The sequence below is a fragment of the Gadus morhua genome, chromosome 5, assembly GCF_902167405.1.
Source record: "Gadus morhua chromosome 5, gadMor3.0, whole genome shotgun sequence".
NCBI lineage: Eukaryota > Metazoa > Chordata > Actinopteri > Gadiformes > Gadidae > Gadus > Gadus morhua.
This window is the reverse complement of record NC_044052.1, coordinates 20,289,699-20,309,121: the sequence shown is the minus strand read 5'-3', so window position 1 is coordinate 20,309,121 and position 19,423 is coordinate 20,289,699. Positions and strand designations below refer to the sequence as shown.

At 49.5% G+C, this 19,423-nt stretch overlaps 3 protein-coding genes across 3 annotated transcripts; all 3 read right to left on the bottom strand.

The window, feature by feature from the left end:
• Positions 1-204: 204 nt before the first annotated feature.
• Positions 205-3,671, bottom strand: mrps26 (mitochondrial ribosomal protein S26). Its single transcript, XM_030357527.1, has 4 exons — positions 3,263-3,671; positions 2,662-2,808; positions 1,310-1,433; positions 205-878 (listed from the first exon to the last, which is right to left on the bottom strand). The coding sequence occupies exons 1-4, from the start codon at positions 3,481-3,483 to the stop codon at positions 747-749; spliced, it is 624 nt and encodes a 207-aa protein (XP_030213387.1). The 5' UTR covers positions 3,484-3,671; the 3' UTR covers positions 205-746.
• A 1,210-nt stretch (positions 3,672-4,881) lies between these two features.
• Positions 4,882-9,489, bottom strand: LOC115544522 (alpha-internexin). The gene is made up of 3 exons (XM_030357519.1): positions 8,214-9,489; positions 6,598-6,722; positions 4,882-6,119 (listed from the first exon to the last, which is right to left on the bottom strand). The coding sequence occupies exons 1-3, from the start codon at positions 9,279-9,281 to the stop codon at positions 6,059-6,061; spliced, it is 1,254 nt and encodes a 417-aa protein (XP_030213379.1). The 5' UTR covers positions 9,282-9,489; the 3' UTR covers positions 4,882-6,058.
• A 2,276-nt stretch (positions 9,490-11,765) lies between these two features.
• Positions 11,766-13,729, bottom strand: nanos1 (nanos homolog 1). The gene has a single exon (XM_030357520.1). The coding sequence runs from the start codon at positions 13,526-13,528 to the stop codon at positions 12,764-12,766; it is 765 nt and encodes a 254-aa protein (XP_030213380.1). The 5' UTR covers positions 13,529-13,729; the 3' UTR covers positions 11,766-12,763.
• Positions 13,730-19,423: the final 5,694 nt, after the last annotated feature.

Below are 19,423 nucleotides of genomic sequence, written 5' to 3'. Positions count from 1 at the left end.
CCTGGTTCTGTCTCATACATTGATATATATAAATGCATTCTGGTTTTGTTAGATACTAGCGGTTGCAGAGGAAACTAGGTCAAGTGTCGTCAAACTGCAAAAACTGTTCTATGCCATATTTTAATATCGCTGCTGCGTTTTGATACCATTTTTAGGAATATAAACAGGACTAACCGCCACTTAAAAATGAAAGCGTTGCAAACGTTTAGGATATACACTCAAGTTTATTAAACATACACATGGACGACACAGGAACATAGAGTGTAGAGATACGACTTTAGATATTTAAATATCTTCTATGATGGCATCGAACACGAACCGTGTTTCCAACTTAAAATGATGAAGAGGCCAAGTGACAAATCCCAACGTTGTAGAGTCAAAGTTCTGCAGTCCAACGACTGGAAGTGTCTCCGGTTCCAGCAGTCCGATCCAACACCACTAGACGTTAATTATTCATCCTTCGCTGGAATCCCGATCTTTCAACACCTCAATTCACGCCCGACCTTCTGCAACGAATGTACCTTAGATGATGCCTACCATAGAGTCCATTGGACTGGACCGACCGCCCGTTGGAAACGCAGGAGTAAGGAAGACTGATGATGATCGTGATCCGAGCGCTAGGCGGTTGGGTTCCGACCCGAGACAGAAAAGTAGGCTGTGGTCCGTGATTTGGTCCGGGACCAGATCCAGGTTATGGACGGCCCGTCTGGCCCGGGGGGTGGTACACCAGGTCCAGGGCTGTCCAACTAGTCCAGGACGGTTCGTTTGACAACCCGGCCCTCGCGGTCGATGGCGTAGTTGTAGTTGCGGGGTCTGTCCAGGGCCTCCTCGATGCGCTGGTCAAGGTTCTCCAGGGTGATGAAGTTCTTGGCGTCCTCCTGAAACACACCACAGACCACAGTAGACGGGTTCAGAACCCGTTGCCATGACCACCGCCTCACTGGTACCCAAACCCACCGGTGCTTCTACCGACTGAACGCTTAGGGCATAGTTTTTTTTATCAAAACTAGAAGTAGAATCGACATCGGATCAAATGTGTACGGATCAAATGCACACAAATGAATGGTTATCAACATCATCTTGATTATCCTTGGTTGATATTCTGTAACTCTAATGTTGGAATCATCTTGGGTGACTTTGAGGTCTTTCGATAACCATTTGGTATTGATAGCGAATGTCATCGTGTGTTAAGTAGCCGGTCGATTTTTTTTTTTTCAAAGAACGAATACCTCTCGAAAACTAGCTAATTAAGAGAACATATACAGTCCGGGCAATTTAGGAAGAGGGGTGTAGGAGGACAACACCTCACCTGTAGCTGCAGGATCTCCTGCTCCTTCTGCTGGATGAACGCCTGCCTCTCATGGTCCCGCTTGAGGATCATTTCCAGTTTCCTCTGGTCTGCCTCCGCCGTCTCCTTCTGCACGCGCAGTTGTCTGAAGCAGGACACGCGCGAGAGAGGAGGTCTGTGTTATTCCACGCGTAGGGCTGGGCGATATGACCAAAATATCATATCCCGATATAGGCCATTCATATCCCGATAACGATATATATCACGATATAGCACATTTTCCGCACTATAAGGCGCCGGAGTATAAGCCGCAGCAGCTAAATTTAATGATGTGTACAAATATAAGCCGCACTGGACTATAAACCACAGGTGTTTTATGTTTAATTACCATTAGGGCTGGCCCGAATGCCATTTTTCAGGCTTCGGATACTCGTTGGTTTTTCCGAGCGAATATTCGAATACTCGTTCCCGAAAAAAACAACATCAATAATCCCTATATTCTCCCTGGAACCGATTTTGACAGTATCTGCATATTTTGTTGAAGATTTAATAGCTTTTGAACGTTAATTAGTAGGCCTAAGTAGGTTGAAGTTCCTTAGTTTTTCCCCGTGAAAGCGAACAGCTGTTGTTCCGTTCCAAATCAGCTGTTCTCTGCCGCACCGTCATATAAGCCGCAGAATCGAAAAATGGGAAAAAAGGCGCGTCTTATAGTCCGAAAATTACGGTAGTTTATATAAAATGACCACATGGAAAGGCCTATTTCGTAGCCCCTCTTTAAGGTACGAGCTCACTTTGTCTTGGCTGGTCGTGGGAGTCCTTCTCCTATTCAGAATTGTCACATTCACTCTCCTCCATGTTTGTTTGCGTTGCGTTCATGTGCCGTGTGGAAGAATGTAAAGCGTCGTCCAAATGACGTAAAATATTACCGTAAAGTGTGAGATTTGCGACAAGACGATATAAACGATGGAGGATAATATGAAACGATAAGACATTTTTATATCATCACACGATATATATCGTCATATCGCCCAGCCCTATCCACGCGCCACACAGATCGGCTGCTGCTGCTCCTCCGTCTGCCCAATCCTCCTCCCCACCCCCCCCCCCCCCCCCCCCCCCCCCCCCCCGCCCGCTCTTCACTCCCCGAGTCCCTGGTATCTCCTCACCCTGCTCCTCCACGCACGTCAACTCCTCCCCTCAACCGCCATCATCACCAACTCTCCAACACACTCCTCCCCATCACTATCCCTCCTCACCAGCCCTTCTCTTTTTCCCCAAACCTCTCATCCTCCTTCTCACCACCATTCCTCCTCTTCCTCCCCACCAACCACCATCCCTCCTCTTCCTCCCTACCTCCCCCTCCTCCTCCTCACCTGATCTTCAGCATGCGGCGGTTCTCTGCGTCGTTCCACTCCATCAGGATCTTGTGCTCCTCCGCGTCCTGTCTGGCTCTCTCCTCCGCCAGGGAGCCCGTCTCCTCCTCATACTTCTTACGCAGCACCTCCTCCTTGAACTCCAGTCTACACACACACACACACACACACACACACACACGGATCAGGATTCAGTGTCAAGCTGTCGGTTAATAAACTGAAGCTGAACTGCATCCAGAATTTCTTTACTGCGTGTCGTACATGAACAATCCTTCATTATCCCTGTTAAGAGTTATATAATGTTCTCTTAATAAGCAGCAGTTATCAAGTATGCTGTTATTATGTACGTTATATTGTAGGTTCTGTTCTTCACCATGAAAGTGGGAGCCTACTGTTGAATCCATTTTAAACAAGACTACCCTGCATGCTAGACTGTTACAGGATATATGGAAATGGCCACAAAAAGATAATCTTTGACCTTTCACCAACACTTTAAATAGACTATAGCCAATATTTACTGACGTTTGCCCTTCGTGATGTAGGTTAGGCTATTGGACTGATATCAGCGTGAATGTCAGACTGAATATATAAAGCCACGTACCGAAGCGCTCTCATGATGAGGTTGTACTCCGTGAACCTCTCCTTCATGACCACCATCTCCACCGGGTCCACGGGGGGCGGCAGCTTGATGCGCCCCTCTTTGGACTTGGCCGGCGGGTCGTTGCGGGACTTCCTACCCCGGACCGACTCGACCCACACGCCGCAGCGGGGGGCGAGCAACCGGGCCGCGGGGAGGGCTCTTCCACCGATCACTTTGAACATGGTCAGCGCAGTTGAATAGTTAAATTAATCCTTAGTTTATATGTCTATTCATCCGTACAAAAACACCACGCTTGGCCGTTACTCTTTCGGGTTCACGTAACATTGAACCAGCAATGTTGTCGTTACAAGGGGGACGCCATGATGATGTCCTCTGACCTCTCAGGGAAGGGGAAACCTCCGCGGCTACCGCCCCCTGTCGTCTGACTGGAGCAACTACACCTCAACACACACGCACACAGACACACGCACACGCACGCACACGCGCACGCACACACACACACACACACACACACACACACACACACACACACACACACACACACACACACACACACACACACACATGATGTAGCAAATATGCAAAACATAATATGCAGAACAATTGGTCTATTCTGCATTTTCATTATGAATACATCTTTATCCAATTTTAATTTAATGGATTATCTCCCATGGAAACATCTAAAGACACCAAGTATCCGCCCCACAATGTGAGGTGGAGTGAACTGAAATCGACTTCTATTTATAATTCCTCAGACACGCTAGAGAAAGCAGGAATTATGGGATATGCTGCAGTGCTGTGTTTGTTCACTGAAAGAGAGCATCAAAACGGATCAGCTCCTCGTGAAATGGCTGACGAAAACCGAAATAGCCTGTAATAACATCACATATATTAATAATATATAATAATAATATTAATAACACATATCATAGCCTTTGGGCCAACAGAGATCAATTATAAATGAATCAAAGGCACTCAAACAGTTATTGATTAAAGGTTTGTGGTTTTCATGTAATTAAATGTGAATGTTATACATCTTCTCAGTGAACAAATCAATATTCTCAGACCACAGAAAACTACAGCAAAGCATTTTTCATTCATGTTGAATGCAACAATCACAGGAACCATGTCAGGCAGGCTTATTTTGTTTTCCAACATATTTTATCTATTGTATTGCATCGCTATACTACTATTAAAGGCCTTCTACACATACTATTGAATAGTCCTGGCAATTCATGTACGTACTTATTGTGTGTTGTACATCCTGGCACTTAATGTCCTCACTTATTGTATGTTGTACGTCCTGGCACTTAATGTATGCACTTATTGTACATTGTGTCTGCCGGCACTTAAAAATAGTAGCCTACTTAGCCTTTTGTAGCAACTTATCCTAGCTATCTTTGTTGTATACAGGGAATGGGTTCACATAAAAATTGTTAGTGCTTGGCACTTGGTTCTATGAACATCTTTACTGTACCGACAGCGTTATATTGCTTCTCTTTCTTCATAGAAATGTAGGCTACTTATTGTAAGTCGCTTTGAATAGAAGCGTCTGCTACATACCCTAAACATAAATTTAACAGTATGAATGGAAAGACGACACGCACACACAGAGCACGTTCTGTTAGGCCGTTTATTAGCATGTAGGTCTTACAGGTAATCACAGGTCAAGGACAGAGCTCCTTCTGGGGCCAGATGGGGACCCCGCAGTCAGAGCTCCATCAGCAAGCGCGACGGCTTGCGGCCCCTGGCTTATTCTACCTCCAAGTTGAACATGTTTCATAGTCTAGCTTGTAGGAGGACAATGAGCTAGCAAACCAAACACAAAACTAATCATAACACTAATCGTTTTCATAAACACAAACAGAGTCATAACGAGAACCCGGCGTCACCGAGCCTGACGCGGTATTTCGTACGCACACCACGGTGTGTGTGTGTGTGTGTCGTACCAAATACAGCGACGGGTCAGAGAAACATGGAAACTAATGTTTCATTTACTCTAAAGGAAACTAAACGTTTAAGGTTACCAGTCCACTAACCGGTTAGGATTAGTGGTCCTGGGCGAGGGACAACACATAGCCGGTTGGCAGAGTTTGCGTTCGTTAAACTACTGATCAGGTCCGAGCTTCAGGAGACATGTGGGCGTGGCACTCAGTCGCACACATCTGGTAAAATGTTTGCGCAGTGAGGCCAGTGATGGGGGGTTCCCGGTGAGGATCCTGGAGCTGGGGCCCTCAGCGGTGGCCAACGAAGGAGAACTCAGCCAGGAGCATATCGCTGTCCAGCCAATAGCTATCGGTTATTAATTAACTAATTGACTTATTAATTAACTAATGACTAACGACTTGGCGGCGCTCTGCGTTCCACAGCGCGCCGTTGTTCATGCTTGTGTGTGTGTTTGTGTGTGTGTGTGTGTGTGTGTGTGTGTGTGTGTGTGTGTCTCTATGTGTGTGCGAGGTTGCGTGTGTGTGTGTGTGTGTTTGTGTTCTGTCAGTATGTGTGTAGAAGAAGGGGGACTTCCTTGGAGACCTCTTGAATAACAAGGGCACATCTGACTTAAGAAGAATGAGCTGCTGTTGGGGTCAAATGTTTTGGGGGTCATGAGGGAGTTTCGGGGAGTTAGGGGGAGTAAGGGGGGAGTTTGGGGGGGGGGGGAAGGGGGGAGTTTGGGGGTCAGGGGGGGAGAATGTAAAAGAGTTAAAGCGTTAGCGATCGGGTGGGGGTGGGGGTTGGGGAGGGGGTGGGGTTGAAGTAACGGGGTTTTCAGGGGGCCGTCGGCACAGAGACGTTGAAACCTTACATCAGGCCCGGAGGCGCCGGATAGGCCAGCCGAAACTCCTCCCCCTCCAAGAGTTTCCTGGGAGGCGGGACAAAAGAAAAAGAAATGAGAACGGACATGGAACCAGACGGAAGGACAGACAGACAGACAGACAGAAGGACAGACATACGGACAGACATACGGACCGATGGACAGACAGAGGCACTACATACATACAGAACATACAGTACATACATACATACATACATACTGTACATACAGACATACAGTACAGTACGTACAGTACATACATACATACATACATACATACATACATACATACATACATACATACATACATACATACATACATACATACATACATACATACATAAATGTATAGATAAATACATGCATATATTTCACAGGGTATTTCAGATATGGCCCTACTAGGATAGGTGTCATTTGACCTTTCAATCTGTATCCTGTATCTTGTATAACATTGACTTTGTTCGCCTTAGTGGTCGCACGGGGTCGGGCAAATAGCTCCTCCCCTGTAGGTCGCATGACCGCCTACCGGTAGGCGGTGATCTCGATGTCCAGCGCCATCTTGACGTTGAGCAGGTCCTGGTACTCCCTCAGGTAGCGAGACATCTCCTGCTTGGCGTCCGAGATGTCCGTCTCCAGCTCACCGATCCTTATCTGAGGAGGAGGAGGAGGGGGGAGGAAGGAGACGTTAACGCCGCCATGACGGTGGGGGGGGGGGGGTGTGGAGAACAGCCCAGAAGGACAGGAGGGCGGCCATCTTGAAGACAGCGATGCAGACAGTTTTATCACGAGGGGGGAAGAGATTTGATCCCATATTGAATAACTTCAAAATACTTGAACTAAATCACTTCGTTCTTATATTCAATGTTACAGTTCTCTTACTAAATGACGGAGTACTTCTATTCAATGTCACAGTACTTCTATTCAATGTCACAGTACTCTTACTAAATGACTAAGTACTTAATCTAAATGGCACAGTACTTATATTCAATGACAAAGTCTCTTAACAAATGACAGATAACTTCTAGTATATTCAAGGACACAGTACTTTATCTAAATGACAGTGTACGCTTACTAAATGACACAGTACTCTTACTAAATGACAGTTCTTACATTCAATGTCACAGTACTTATATTCAATGACACAGTACTTATATTCAATGTCAGAGTACTTATATTCAATGTCAGAGTACTTATATTAAATGTCTGGTGCCATGCCAGTCCACACGACCCTGTCTCCTTAACCGACAGACAGAGAGAGGTCTGATTCAGCCTCAGTACCATTCGTCCTTCGATCAGGTCGTCATGACGTCACAGGGATGCTCTGCCAAAAAACATGGCAGACCCTCTCCTCCTCACCGGTCCTCAAGTATAAAGTGATAACTACCTCAAGTATAACTACCTGACCCAGCGTGTGTCTGTGTGTGACTGTGTATGTGCTTGGGTGTGTGTGTGTGTGTGTATGTGCATGTGTATGTGTGTCAATGTGTGTGTGTGTGTGTGTGTGTGTGTGTGTGTGTGTGTGTGTGTGTGTGTGTGTGTGTGTGTGTGTGTGTGTGTGTGTGTGTGTGTGTGTGTGTGTCTGTGCGTGGCATTGCTGCAGTAGTGTCTCAAAGAAAAAACTCTTTGCTGCATTTTCCATTTCTCTCTCCTTCTCCTTAATAATCGCTCAGTCGCTGTCCCAAACTGAGGAGTACCAGACTACCTGACCCAGGACCTAGACTACCTGACCCAGGACCTAGACTACCTGACCCAGGACCTAGACTACCTGACCCAGGACCTACACTACCTTACCCAGGACCTAGACTATCAAACCTCGGACCTACACTTCTACACTTCACACCCCCCACTCTCCCCCACACACCTTTCTAGAAGGTTGCAGTCCTGAGACTCTGTTCCCTCTCCTTCTCCCTCACTCCCCCCCCCCCTCCCCCCCTCCTCCCTCCCCCCCTCCTTCCTCCCCCCTCCTACCTGATCTCTAAAGAGAGTTTTGCCCTTGAGTCTGAAACCACTAGGGGCTGGCGTGTGCGTACGTGCGTGTGTGCGTTCGCGTGTGCGTGGCTTTGCGCGCGTGTGTGTGCGCGGCTGCATGCGTGTGTGTGCGTGCGTTTTCCCCGTGCATGTGCGCGTGTGTGCCTGCGTCACCTGACACTTCTCCACCTCCCCTTCCTGCGTCTCCTCCAGCTCCTGCGTCTGCCGCGTGAGGGAGTCCACCACGGCGCGCAGGCCCTCCACCTCGGCCGAGCGCGTCTGCAGCATGCGGCGGTACTCCAGCGTCTCCTCGCGGATGGCGTGCACCGCCTCCCCGTTCCGGCTCGCCGCCTCCGCCACGCTGGCGAACTTGCTTCGGTACCAGTCCTCGGCGCCCTGTCGGTTGCGGGCCGCCAGCCGCTCGTACTGCCCCCGGATGTCCCGCAGGGCGGACGACAGGTCGGGCCGGCTCACCTCCGCCTCCACGCCCGCGCACGTCGCCTGCTGCTGCTGCACCTGCGCCGTCAGCTCGGCGTGCTCCTCGCCGAACACCTTCTTCAGGAAGCCCAGCTCGTCGGCCAGCGTGGCCAGGGACGCCTCGGCGTCGGCGCCGGCCAGCGCCGCCCGCCCGGCCTCCTCGCGCTCCCGGCCCAGCTCCTCCTCCGCCTCCAGCCGCCGCTGGCTCTCCGCCTCGCAGCGCTCCCTCAGCTCCTCCAGGACACCGCGCAGGTGCTCGCGCACCTCCTCGGCCCGCGCCTTCTCGCAGCTCTCGCCGTCGACGGCGGCGCGCAGGCCCCGGGCCTCCCCCTCGTAGAGGGCGTGCAGGCGGGACGGCTCGCCCTGCCGCCGCCGCAGGGCCTCCAGCTGGGCCAGGAGCGCGCGGTTCTGCAGCTCCAGCCGCCGCACCTTCTCGATGTAGGTGGCGAAGCGGTCGTTGAGGCCGCCCAGCTGCTCCCGCTCCTGGGAGCGCACGCCCAGCAGCTCCGTGTTCTGGGAGCTGGCCTGGGCCAGGTCCAGCCGGTCCGAGGCCCCGCCGGCCGGGCCCCAGCAGGAGGCGGAGGCCCAGGAGGAAGGGTAGGAGACGGCCGGCCTCTGGAGCCTCCGGGGTCCCGCGGCGGAGGGAGGCGGGCGGGGGGAGGAGGAGCCGTAGAGGCAGGACGGCATGGCGGGCTTGAGGGCGGCCGGGGGTCCTCGGAAGACGTCCCAGGGCCGACGGTAGGAGGAGTAGGGGTCGTAGGTCATGGTGGATGTGAGGAGGAGGAGGAGGAGGAGGAGTGAGGAGGTTGTGGATGTTGCGGGGTTCAGGAAGTTTTTGTAGGGTTTTTGAAGTCCCCCTTTTTCTGCACACCGGCGCTGAGAACAGGCGAGCGCTGTAGCACTGCACCAGCTCACCGACCGCTGCGGAGAGCTGCCTCTTATAGTCCTCTCACACACACACACAAACACACACACACACACACACACAGCGAGACACACACCCACACAGACCGAGACACACATACACATACACACACACAGAGCATCAGCGCTTTGCGCTGACCAATCAGAGAGTGCTGCAGTGAGGAGGAGAGCTGTTGGTTCTCAGGGTGTTGCTCATCCGTTTCCAACAGAGTATGCGTGGTAGGGCAGTTTTATTTTTTTATTTCACTACATTTTCGTAACAAAAGGCCCAGAGAAGAAATGACTTGAACAGATCCACACTGCTGTTATTCGTTCAGTTCACCTTTCGTCGTTCTACATGTGTGGCCTATTTTAGACACTCGACCCACTGCAACACTCGTTGCAGTGGGAAAAGGGAATTGTTACATAGGATTTAACATGTGTGTGTGTGTGTGTGTGTGTGTGTGTTAGAGAGAGAGAGAGAGAGAGAGAGAGAGAGAGAGAGAGAGAGAGAGAGAGAGAGAGAGAGAGAGAGAGAGAGAGAGAGAGAGATAGAGAGAGAGAGAGAGAGAGAGAGAGAGAGAGAGAGAGAGAGAGAGAGAGATACCGAGAGACAGAAGAGGGAGCGAGAGAGTGGCAGGAGGTGAAGGGGAGAGAAAGAGAGAGCGAGAGAGAGAGAGAGGGAGAGACCGAGAGACAGAAGAGGGAGGGAGAGAGTGGGAGGAAGTGAGGGGGAGAGAGAGAGAGATGAGGGAGGAGGAGAGAGGAGTCGTTCTCTTCATTGCACTCTTGGGGTTCGGTTTAACTCTAGAAGGCAATAAATGAATCGAGGCAGCGAGTGCAGAGACAGTGGAAGATAAAGACAGTGTTCAACAAACTGCAAACCCAACGCCTGAACAGACTACAAAGTAATGGTGTTATCCTGTCTGCTCAAAGAGCAGTACAACGGATGATGTTCACATCCTGCTTCTGACGTGCATCTTTTCCTGAGAGTTGTGCTAGCAGGGCCTGCTGCATGCTGCAGGTCGGACATGACATCATTAAAGCACCCTGGTTCTGTCTGAGGTTCTCTCTGTGCTTCGGGTTCTGTCTGTGGTTCTGTCTCTGGTACAGTCCCTGGTGCTGTCTGTGGTTCTGTCCCTGGTTCTGTCTCTGGTATTGTTTGTGGTTCTGTCTGTGGTTGTGTTTCTGTCTGTGGTTCTGGTTGTGTTTCTGTCTGTGGTTCTGGTTGTGTTTCTGTCCCTGGTTCTGTCTGTGGTTGTCTGGGGTTCTGGTTCTGGTTGTGTTTCTGTCTGTGGTTCTGTCTGTGGTTCTGTCTGTGGTTCTGTCTGTGGTTCAGTCTGTGCTTTTGTCTCTGGTTCTGAGTTGGTTGTGGATCTATTTTTAGAAACCCATAGTGATGAGTCACACCTTGCTTCGGATGTTCTGAAACTCTGTGGCAGACATTTTGGATCCGTGTGTGTGTGTGTGTGTGTGTGTGTGTGTGTGTGTGTGTGTGTGTGTGTGTGTGTGTGTGTGTGTGTGTGTGTGTGTGTGTGTGTGTGTGTGTGTGTGTGTGTGTGTGTGTGCGTGTGTGTAGGTCAGTTTTGTGTGTGTGTGTTTGTGTGTGTGTGTGTGTGTGTGTGTGTGTGTGTGTGTGTGTGTGTGTGTGTGTGTGTGTGTGTAGGGCAGTTTTGTGTGTGTGTGTGTGTGTGTGTGTGTGTGTGTGTGTGTGTGTGTGTGTGTGTGTGTGTGTGTGTGTGTGTGTGTGTGTGTGTGTGTGTAGGACGTTTCCTGCTGACAGGGGGCTTGTGGCTGTGTAAGAGATGCTGTTCAGACACCTTGAGATAAGAACATGTGACCCCTTGGTTTTAAGCTACATTAACCATCCAATGTGGATGTTTAGGTGGATACACTGTTAGATTCACTTGCAGGTACTCATGTCCCTGGTTGAAATAATGTTGTCCATCAAGATCTATCATCTTTAACATGATTCAATGTGATCGATGTTGTCTCAACCTATAGATGACCTTTAGAAATTGACCCAACGGCCGAAAAATACTGACAGGTAGCCTTCACAAATATGTTAAATGCGTAAAGATCGGACCATGCTGAACACCGATAGACACAATCGCACATTTCTTCGCAATAGCACGGTTTGCCCACAGGGTGGCGCTGTTGCATTTCCCGAGTGAACGCAGACGACTCAATATTATTACCACGATTCTCAAACATCTTTCGTTGGTGGCTCAAAGATCATTTGAGCTTCATTAACTCCAAGAACCAATACAATTCCCGGTTTTACATCGTGTGATATATAGGCCTACATGCTGCCCAAATACAGAGAATTGTGTTGAGAAGACTAAATCAAATTAGTTTGACTTTATTAAAAAGGTAGTTCCCATATTCAAAGAAAAATCAATCATGGGCGTTACAATGTGTAAATGTAGCATACAGCAAACGTACCCCTCACTGATTTACAATCAAAATGTACATAAAACTTGCATTTTATGTTCAAGGCTTTGGAATGTCAGGCGTCTACGTCACAACTAAAATCATTCACATTGCATTTACAATAATTTCAAATATACATATGATGAATCTTAAGTACTGAAAAAAATCAGTCTGTCTGTAACAAAGTGTTTCACTAAAACATTCAGGCCTAAGTTTTAAGAAGACAGAGTTCAGACAATTCTCTGTAATTGTGGCCCTACGAATATAACGAATATAACATTTTCTATAACATTTGGAAACATTCTCTGAAAAGCTAGCCGAGAGATCACGCTAAAATATACATAAAATATAAACAATACGGCTAACTGTCAAGCTAAGTTTGAATACAAAAATGTACTTTGGTAGAAAAAAATATTTCGCAAAAATTGTGCTCAATATAAAGAAGTAGTATTTCATTCATGGAGTCGTAGCATCCATATAAAACAAGCTGCATATACAATCTGTGGTGAAAGTCCCGTGTTTACATGCACGGCCGTGCGCGCGGGCACTTGACAAGCGCACAAGCGAATCGGAGCGCGCGCTCATTCAGTCGTCGGTGGGAACAGTGCTTTGGTCCTTTCGCGTGATCCAAACGTGACGCGCCCGTTGAACTTGTTAACGAGTTAAGCGCAAAAATTGACGCTTCACGTGTGAACCAGGCTATACGACGTGTCATAAAGTGTGAAAAAAAAAAAAGGAACAGAAAATAAAGTAGACTCGAGTTTAACAGCCTTTAATAGAGGCCTACTTCACCCGACTTGTCGTGTGCATCCGATAAACCAGATGGTAGGCCTACGTGACGTCGAACAAGCGTTCAAATTCCGAATAAAACCAACTTCTCCTTCATTCATTCCCCCCCCCCCCCCCCCCGTCTAGAATATCGCGAGCCTCTTGTGATGGACCGTTCTCGCCCCCTTCGCCGCGCGCTGGCTCGGGTGGTCTCGCGACAGCGGGCAGTACTTGATGGTGTGCGCGTGGTCCCCGTTGGCGCTGCACAGCGGGCAGGTGTACGCGCGCAGGATGGGGCAGAGAACCCTGCCGTCCGCAGTCTTCAGGATGTGAGAGCCGTACACCTCCTCCGGCGCGCCGTTGTTACGGCAGAACACGCACACCTTGGGCTCGGGCTTGCCGCTCCTGCCGCCGCCGCCGCTTCCGCTGTGCACGTGCGGCTGCTGCTTGTTGCGCCGGCGGTCCAGCGCGAGCCCCATGTGGAGATCCATGGCACCAAAGCTCCCTCTGTACGTCGCCTCGCGCTCCTCCGCCTGCGGGGGGGCGTCGCCCGGGGAGAGGAGGCGTCCGTAGGGCCGGAGCAGCGAAAGGCGCTCCTTTAGGTCGAAGATGGAGAGAGGTGGAGGGCTGGAGCCGGACGGTGCACCGGAGCAGCAGCAGCGGCAGCAGCAACTGTCCGCTTGCGCGTCTCCTCCGCCACCGTGCCCGGTTACGCACGCGCAGAGCGGCGAGTCGTCCAGACCCAGCGTGGCCTTCAGGGACTCAGTGATGGAGTTGGCGCTCAGGGAAGGCGGGTGGAGCTTGTTCTTCGCCACGATGGTGGACAGGCCCAGGTAGTCATTCCAGAAGTTGAAGGTGTAGTTGTAGGGCGAGCGCGCGCCGAACAGGCCGTGGTCCAACAGGTCCATGGCGGGACGGGCTGTTGCCGTGGAGACGGTGAAGTCCGAGAGGAGCAGTCGAATCAGGTTGAAAACAAGCACGGCTTCGGTGTGTGCGTGTGTGTGTTTGTGTAGAGAGAGAGGGAGGTCCGCTCTCTTCCGCTGCTTCGTCTAGTCTGCGCAGAACGCGCAGCAGAGCGCGATGTGGTACCAGCGAGGGGGCGTGGTGAGGGGGCGTGGCCCGGGCTCCGGTTGATCATCTGAAGGAAATAATATGAGAGAGAAAACAACAAGGATCGCATTGTGTTTTATTGAGGTCGTTATCACGTTAAAAGAGCGCGGTCTGAACGGTCTTATACCGTGATGGCGGTGGTTTGCACACTTTTCTCAAAGGAACAGATCTATTATGTCTCAATATTTATCCACCCAGCCTTTTTAGACGTTAACATTTCAATTCGTCAGCGACAAACAAATGATAGGCTTGGGATTTTTACCCCCCAAAAAGCACACGGGAATCAAAAGGTGTCCTTTCGTGGACCCCGTCATCTCACGGAGATGGAGAGCAGCGGCACCTGGCTCTGTTTCGCCAGGGTGCTGCGCTCCGTGTGGCCCCGAACCACCAGCTGCCTCCTCCTCCTGCTCCTGCTCCTCCTCCTCCTCCTCCTCCTCCTCCTCCTCCTCCTCCGCCTCCTCCTGCTCCTCATCCGCCTCCTCCTCCTCCTCCTCCTGCTCCTCCTGCTCCTCCTCCTCCTCATCCTGCTCCTCCTCCTGCTCCTCCTCCTCCTCGTCCTTCTCCTCGTCCTCCTCCTGCTCCTCCTCCTGCTCCTCGTCCTCCTCCTCCTCCTGCTCCTCCTCCCCCATTGTCTATTCCTCTTCCACACAGAGCCAGCCGTTTAACTTCATTAATATGCATTAAAACCGGAGTGTGTGCGCGCGCGCGCGCGCGTGTGTGTGTGTGTGTGTGTGTGTGTGTGTGTGTGTGTGTGTGTGTGTGTGTGTGTGTGTGTGTGTGTGTGTGTGTGTGTGTGCGCGCGCCTCTGGACTGTGAGCGCTTACGTTTTTATGTGAGGGTTTTATGGGCGCGTGTGCCCGTGTCCAGGTCGAACAAAGCAGAGAGAGAGAGAGAGAGAGAGAGAGAGAGAGAGAGAGAGAGAGAGAGAGAGAGAGAGAGAGAGAGAGAGAGAGAGAGAGAGAGGGGGGGGGGGGGGGGGGGGGGGAGAGATCGGAGGGTTCGATAAACACATGGCGTCTCTTCTATTTATAAGAAGGAGTTCAGACGAAACTGAATTCTCTGGTGAAGCTTTTATTATTGTATTCATATTTAATTCATCTGCATCAACTGCCCTGGTGTTTTTTTCTAAATCATCAGTTGGTTGCGCGGTCCAATATAAGGTTATCGAAAAAAAACGCAAGGGGATGAAAGCAGAGAGAGTGAAAGTGTGTTTCAGTCAGAATCTAAACATCAGCAGGTATTCTTAACCCAATAAGGAAAGCCTGGCTTCTGCTGTAGCCTACTTGCGGAGACCACGTAATTATTTCCCCTTTGTTTGCTTTTTGACGTCCATTCTTACAGCTCGGGAGAGGATTTGTAATCAAAAGTTAATCACTGAATTTGTTAATTGTGGAATGAAGCAAAACGACTCAAACCATAAAAAGTGCACTGGTTGAAGACAGTGCTTTAGACAGAAAGTTGTTGTTGATAATTCCAGGCATGTTGTTGATAATTCCAGGCATTCTAAAGCAAGATGTTAAGAAAACTTCAATTTAATATTGAACGTATCAAAGAAATCTATTGACCAGATGCTTGGAAAGCAATCCTACATCACTCCATGAAAGTAACTCTGAAAACACTACTTTGTCCTGCATGCTAATGCCGGCATTTACCTACTCACACTCAAATCGCGACAAACATCTTCACATATCATTGAAGCCTTCCTTAATATATATCCATGCCGTTCTCTCCCTGCTCTGCTCAAACCGTGCTGGTTGAGGGCAACCCAGTCTCAAGGAAATACGTGACACTGTCACGTCATTTAATCTATTCATTCGTGATCTTGGACACGTAATTTCATTTATTTCATGCCAAAAGCACACATTTTTGACAATATAACAGCTTTTGGCCACCCGTTTCTACTTTCTTCGACCTTTGATTCTGAGAAATTGTGACAATTCACGGATATATTTAATGCAGGTGCGCTGCTCTGTAGGCAAACCGCGGCGGCAAAAAAAAGGTACCTGCTTCATCTCTTCTTTTTAGAATGAGTTGGAAATCGGTGCTTTTGGCACGCACAAACAAATTGAAATTACGTGTCCCAGATCACGAATGAATAGATTAAATGACGTGACGTGACAGTGTCAGGTATTTCCGTGAGACTGGGTTGTTGAGGGACACCAGATCTGAGCCCCTCCATGCGTTCACAGGGGAGCAGAAACACAGACTCACCAACCCCAGGGGACCCCCACAGGAGGGGGAACCCTGATCAGGTCTCAGGACCTGGAGGTCCTGATCCGGGCCGGGGTGTCTAGACTAGAGAAGTGATCGATTGATTGGTGTGGATCAATTTGAAGATCAAGATGGATTGTGATGATGATGATGATGATGATGATGATGATGATGATGATGATGAAAATGATGATGATGGTGAAGATGGTAACAATGATGATGTTGATTATGATGAAGATGATGTGAACAATGGTGATGATGATGATGATGATGATGATGATGATGAAGATGATTAGGAGGAAGATGATGACAATGAAGCAACTGATGATGATGACGATGACAGTGAAGCTACTGATGATGATGATGATGATGATGATGATAATGAAGATGAAGCCACTGATGATGATGATGATGATGACAATGAAGCCACTGATGATGATGATGAAGATGATGATGATGATGATGATGATGATGGTGGAGATGATGATGATGGTGGAGAGGCTTGGCAGCTATTGCTTCCTCATTCCTCAGAGTCAAGTTTAGCAGAACTGAACCAACTCCTTAATTAAAAATCCCCTCAGTTTCTTCTTTTGTGTGTGTTGTATGTGTGTGTGTGTGTGTGTGTGTGTGTGTGTGTGTGTGTGTGTGTGTGTGTGTGTGTGTGTGTGTGTGTGTGTGTGTGTGTGCGTGTGTTTGTGTGTGTCTTTGCATGCATTTGTGTGTGAGTGTGTGTACGTGTGTACATGTTTTTCTGTGTGTGTGTGTGTGTGTGTGTGTTTGTGTGTGTGTGGGGGCGTATTTGTCTTATGTTTATGCATGTGTGTGTTTGGCACGTGCCAGCTGCACTGCTAAAGCCCGCTCAAAACAAGCGGCCCCCAAGAGCACACACAAACACACACACACACACACACACAAACACACACACAGACACACACACACACACACGCCGCCCCCTGCCAGTCAGATTGCTGCATTAATTGCGTAAACTGCATAATGTGTCCATCCTAAATGAGCAGTTCATCCTGACACACCCTAACCCCTCCCCCCTCACCCCCCCACCCCCCACCCCTCACCCCTCCCCCGCCTCTAGACACTGGGTGGTTCGGTTGGGGGTCCGAACTCTGACCCCTGCCGTCCCCATGGGGTAAATGGGCTGCATCTCTAACGGTCTGCTCCATCTGTACACACACACACACACACACACACACACACACACACACACACACACACACACACACACACACACACACACACAGACACACACACACACACACTAACACAACCAGACACGTGTCCGTGTGACCAGATAGGCCAAGGTCATCCTGGGGGGCGGGGGGGGGGGGGGGGGGGGGGGGGGGGGGGCAAGTGCTTCGTCATGGCAACCGTCTGGCCCCTTGAAAGCTGCCTGCTAAACACACACACACACACACACACACACACACACACACACACACACACACACACACACACACACACATACACACACACGCACACATACACACACAATGGTTGCATTGTGAAACAATATAATATTACTGTAATCAGTGTCCCATAATCATTTCTATAAGGATACCAAGAAAAACCCAAATATGTTTACATTTTACACAAATATGTACGATTTATTTTGGAAGAAATACAAACCATCATGTTTTCGTATTTTGGGTTAGCCTTCCACGCCCAGACATGAAGGCAGGCCTAATGTTGAGGTTGTGGTTTGAAGGCTGTTCATGTTTGGCCTTCAGCACAACTCACCAGAGCGCTTCTTAAGCCCACTTGGTTTCACAGGGATGGGCGGCTTCACGCACACGTCACTCCATTGAAAAAAAGAACATTGAAACCGTCTTATTATTACCAACCATTGACCACAATGCAGAATGTTCTAGTTTTAGGGGTTGGGGGTTCATAACATAGATCTGTGTTGAACGCATTAGAGGCAATACACGTTGTTTTTGTTTCTACATACAAGGTCTACAAGGACAGAGAGAAAGAGGAGGAGGGGAGAAAGGAAAGGAGGAAGGAAACAGAATCAAAAGGAGGACTAGAGGGGAGAAGGAGAAGTTGAGAAAAAGGAGGAGGAGGAGGAGACATGCATTACATACAACATGGATCATGGTCTGTAGAGACTGGAGCAGGGGAGAAGGTGGAGGGAGGGGAGAGGGGTGGAGGAGATGGAGGGGGTGTTGCAGGGAGGAGGAGGAGGAGGTGGAGGAGGAGGAGGAGGAGGAGGAGGAGGAGGAGGTGGTGGTCAAGGGGCTCAGAGAGTACAAAGACTCTCAGAGGATTAGCGAGAAAGGGAATTTCTCCAGGACCCTCCCACTGCCTTCATCTCCGGCCCTCCCCCCTCGGCCCCCTCCACCCCCCGGGCCCCTCCACCCCCCCCCCACCCCCTGCCCCTCCAACCCCTCCCCTGGCAGCAAGAGCACCGCTGCCCGGCTCTCCAGCGCTACTTCCCACGAGCGCTCAGAAACGGGCCAATCCCTTTTTAATGATGCGAGCCGAGGCGCTGCTTACCTCCGTGGCCTCGGCAGAGCCTTTGTCTCGCATTCCAGCTCTTTTAAACGGTGCAGCGGAGCATGCGCGCGTCAGCGAAGGGTTCCATGTGGCCGTGTGAAGCGCCTGACCGCGTTAGCATAGCGGCTAACCGCTAACGCCAGAGACACACAGCGGCCACAGGTGCCACCAGAAGTACAGCAAGAAAGCAACGGAGCGACGTGTAGAAATACAGCTAGGGCTAGTACAATGCTAGCCACAACTAGAGCTAGATACAGAGCTACAACTACATCTAGAACTAGAACTTAGTCTACAAGAGCTAGATATAGAACTACTTGAACTACAACTTCTTCTACATATAGAGCTAGATATAGAAATGCAACTGCATCTAGAACTACATCTACACTGTGGACTACAGCGAGAATTACAATTAGAACGACAACTAATAAATATGCAACTAATAAAATAAAGTTGAATATAGCCATACAGTTATATATTTGTAGCATAACTTTTTTTAAACATGACCTTTTTCAATCCAAAACAGGATGTTAGCTTGGAACCAGACCTAGAATGACTGTTTTTGCTTTCACGGTAGCACTGCTCTAGTTGTAGTTCTATAGTTCTACATGGTAGTTCTAGGTTGTACATGACCTACCCTAGGCTGGCCTATATAAATGTATATACCCATATATATATATATATATATATATATACATACAGCCCAGGGTCAGTACTCAGTGGTGAGTAATGGGTTTGGGCAGGACAGGGTGCAGGGGAACAGAACGTCTCCAGATGATTGATGTTACATTAAGGCTCGTCCAGGCATCCCCATGGTAACCTCCCTCAGAGCTCCCGCTCTAAATGGATTCTGAACCAGCGGGCGCATTCCAACTCATTTACATTCCTCCTCTCGGACGCTCCCACTCCCGGCCGGTGGTCTGAAGAGGAGCAGGCTGGTGAAACCCAATCAGCCAGCATCCCATGTCCGGGAC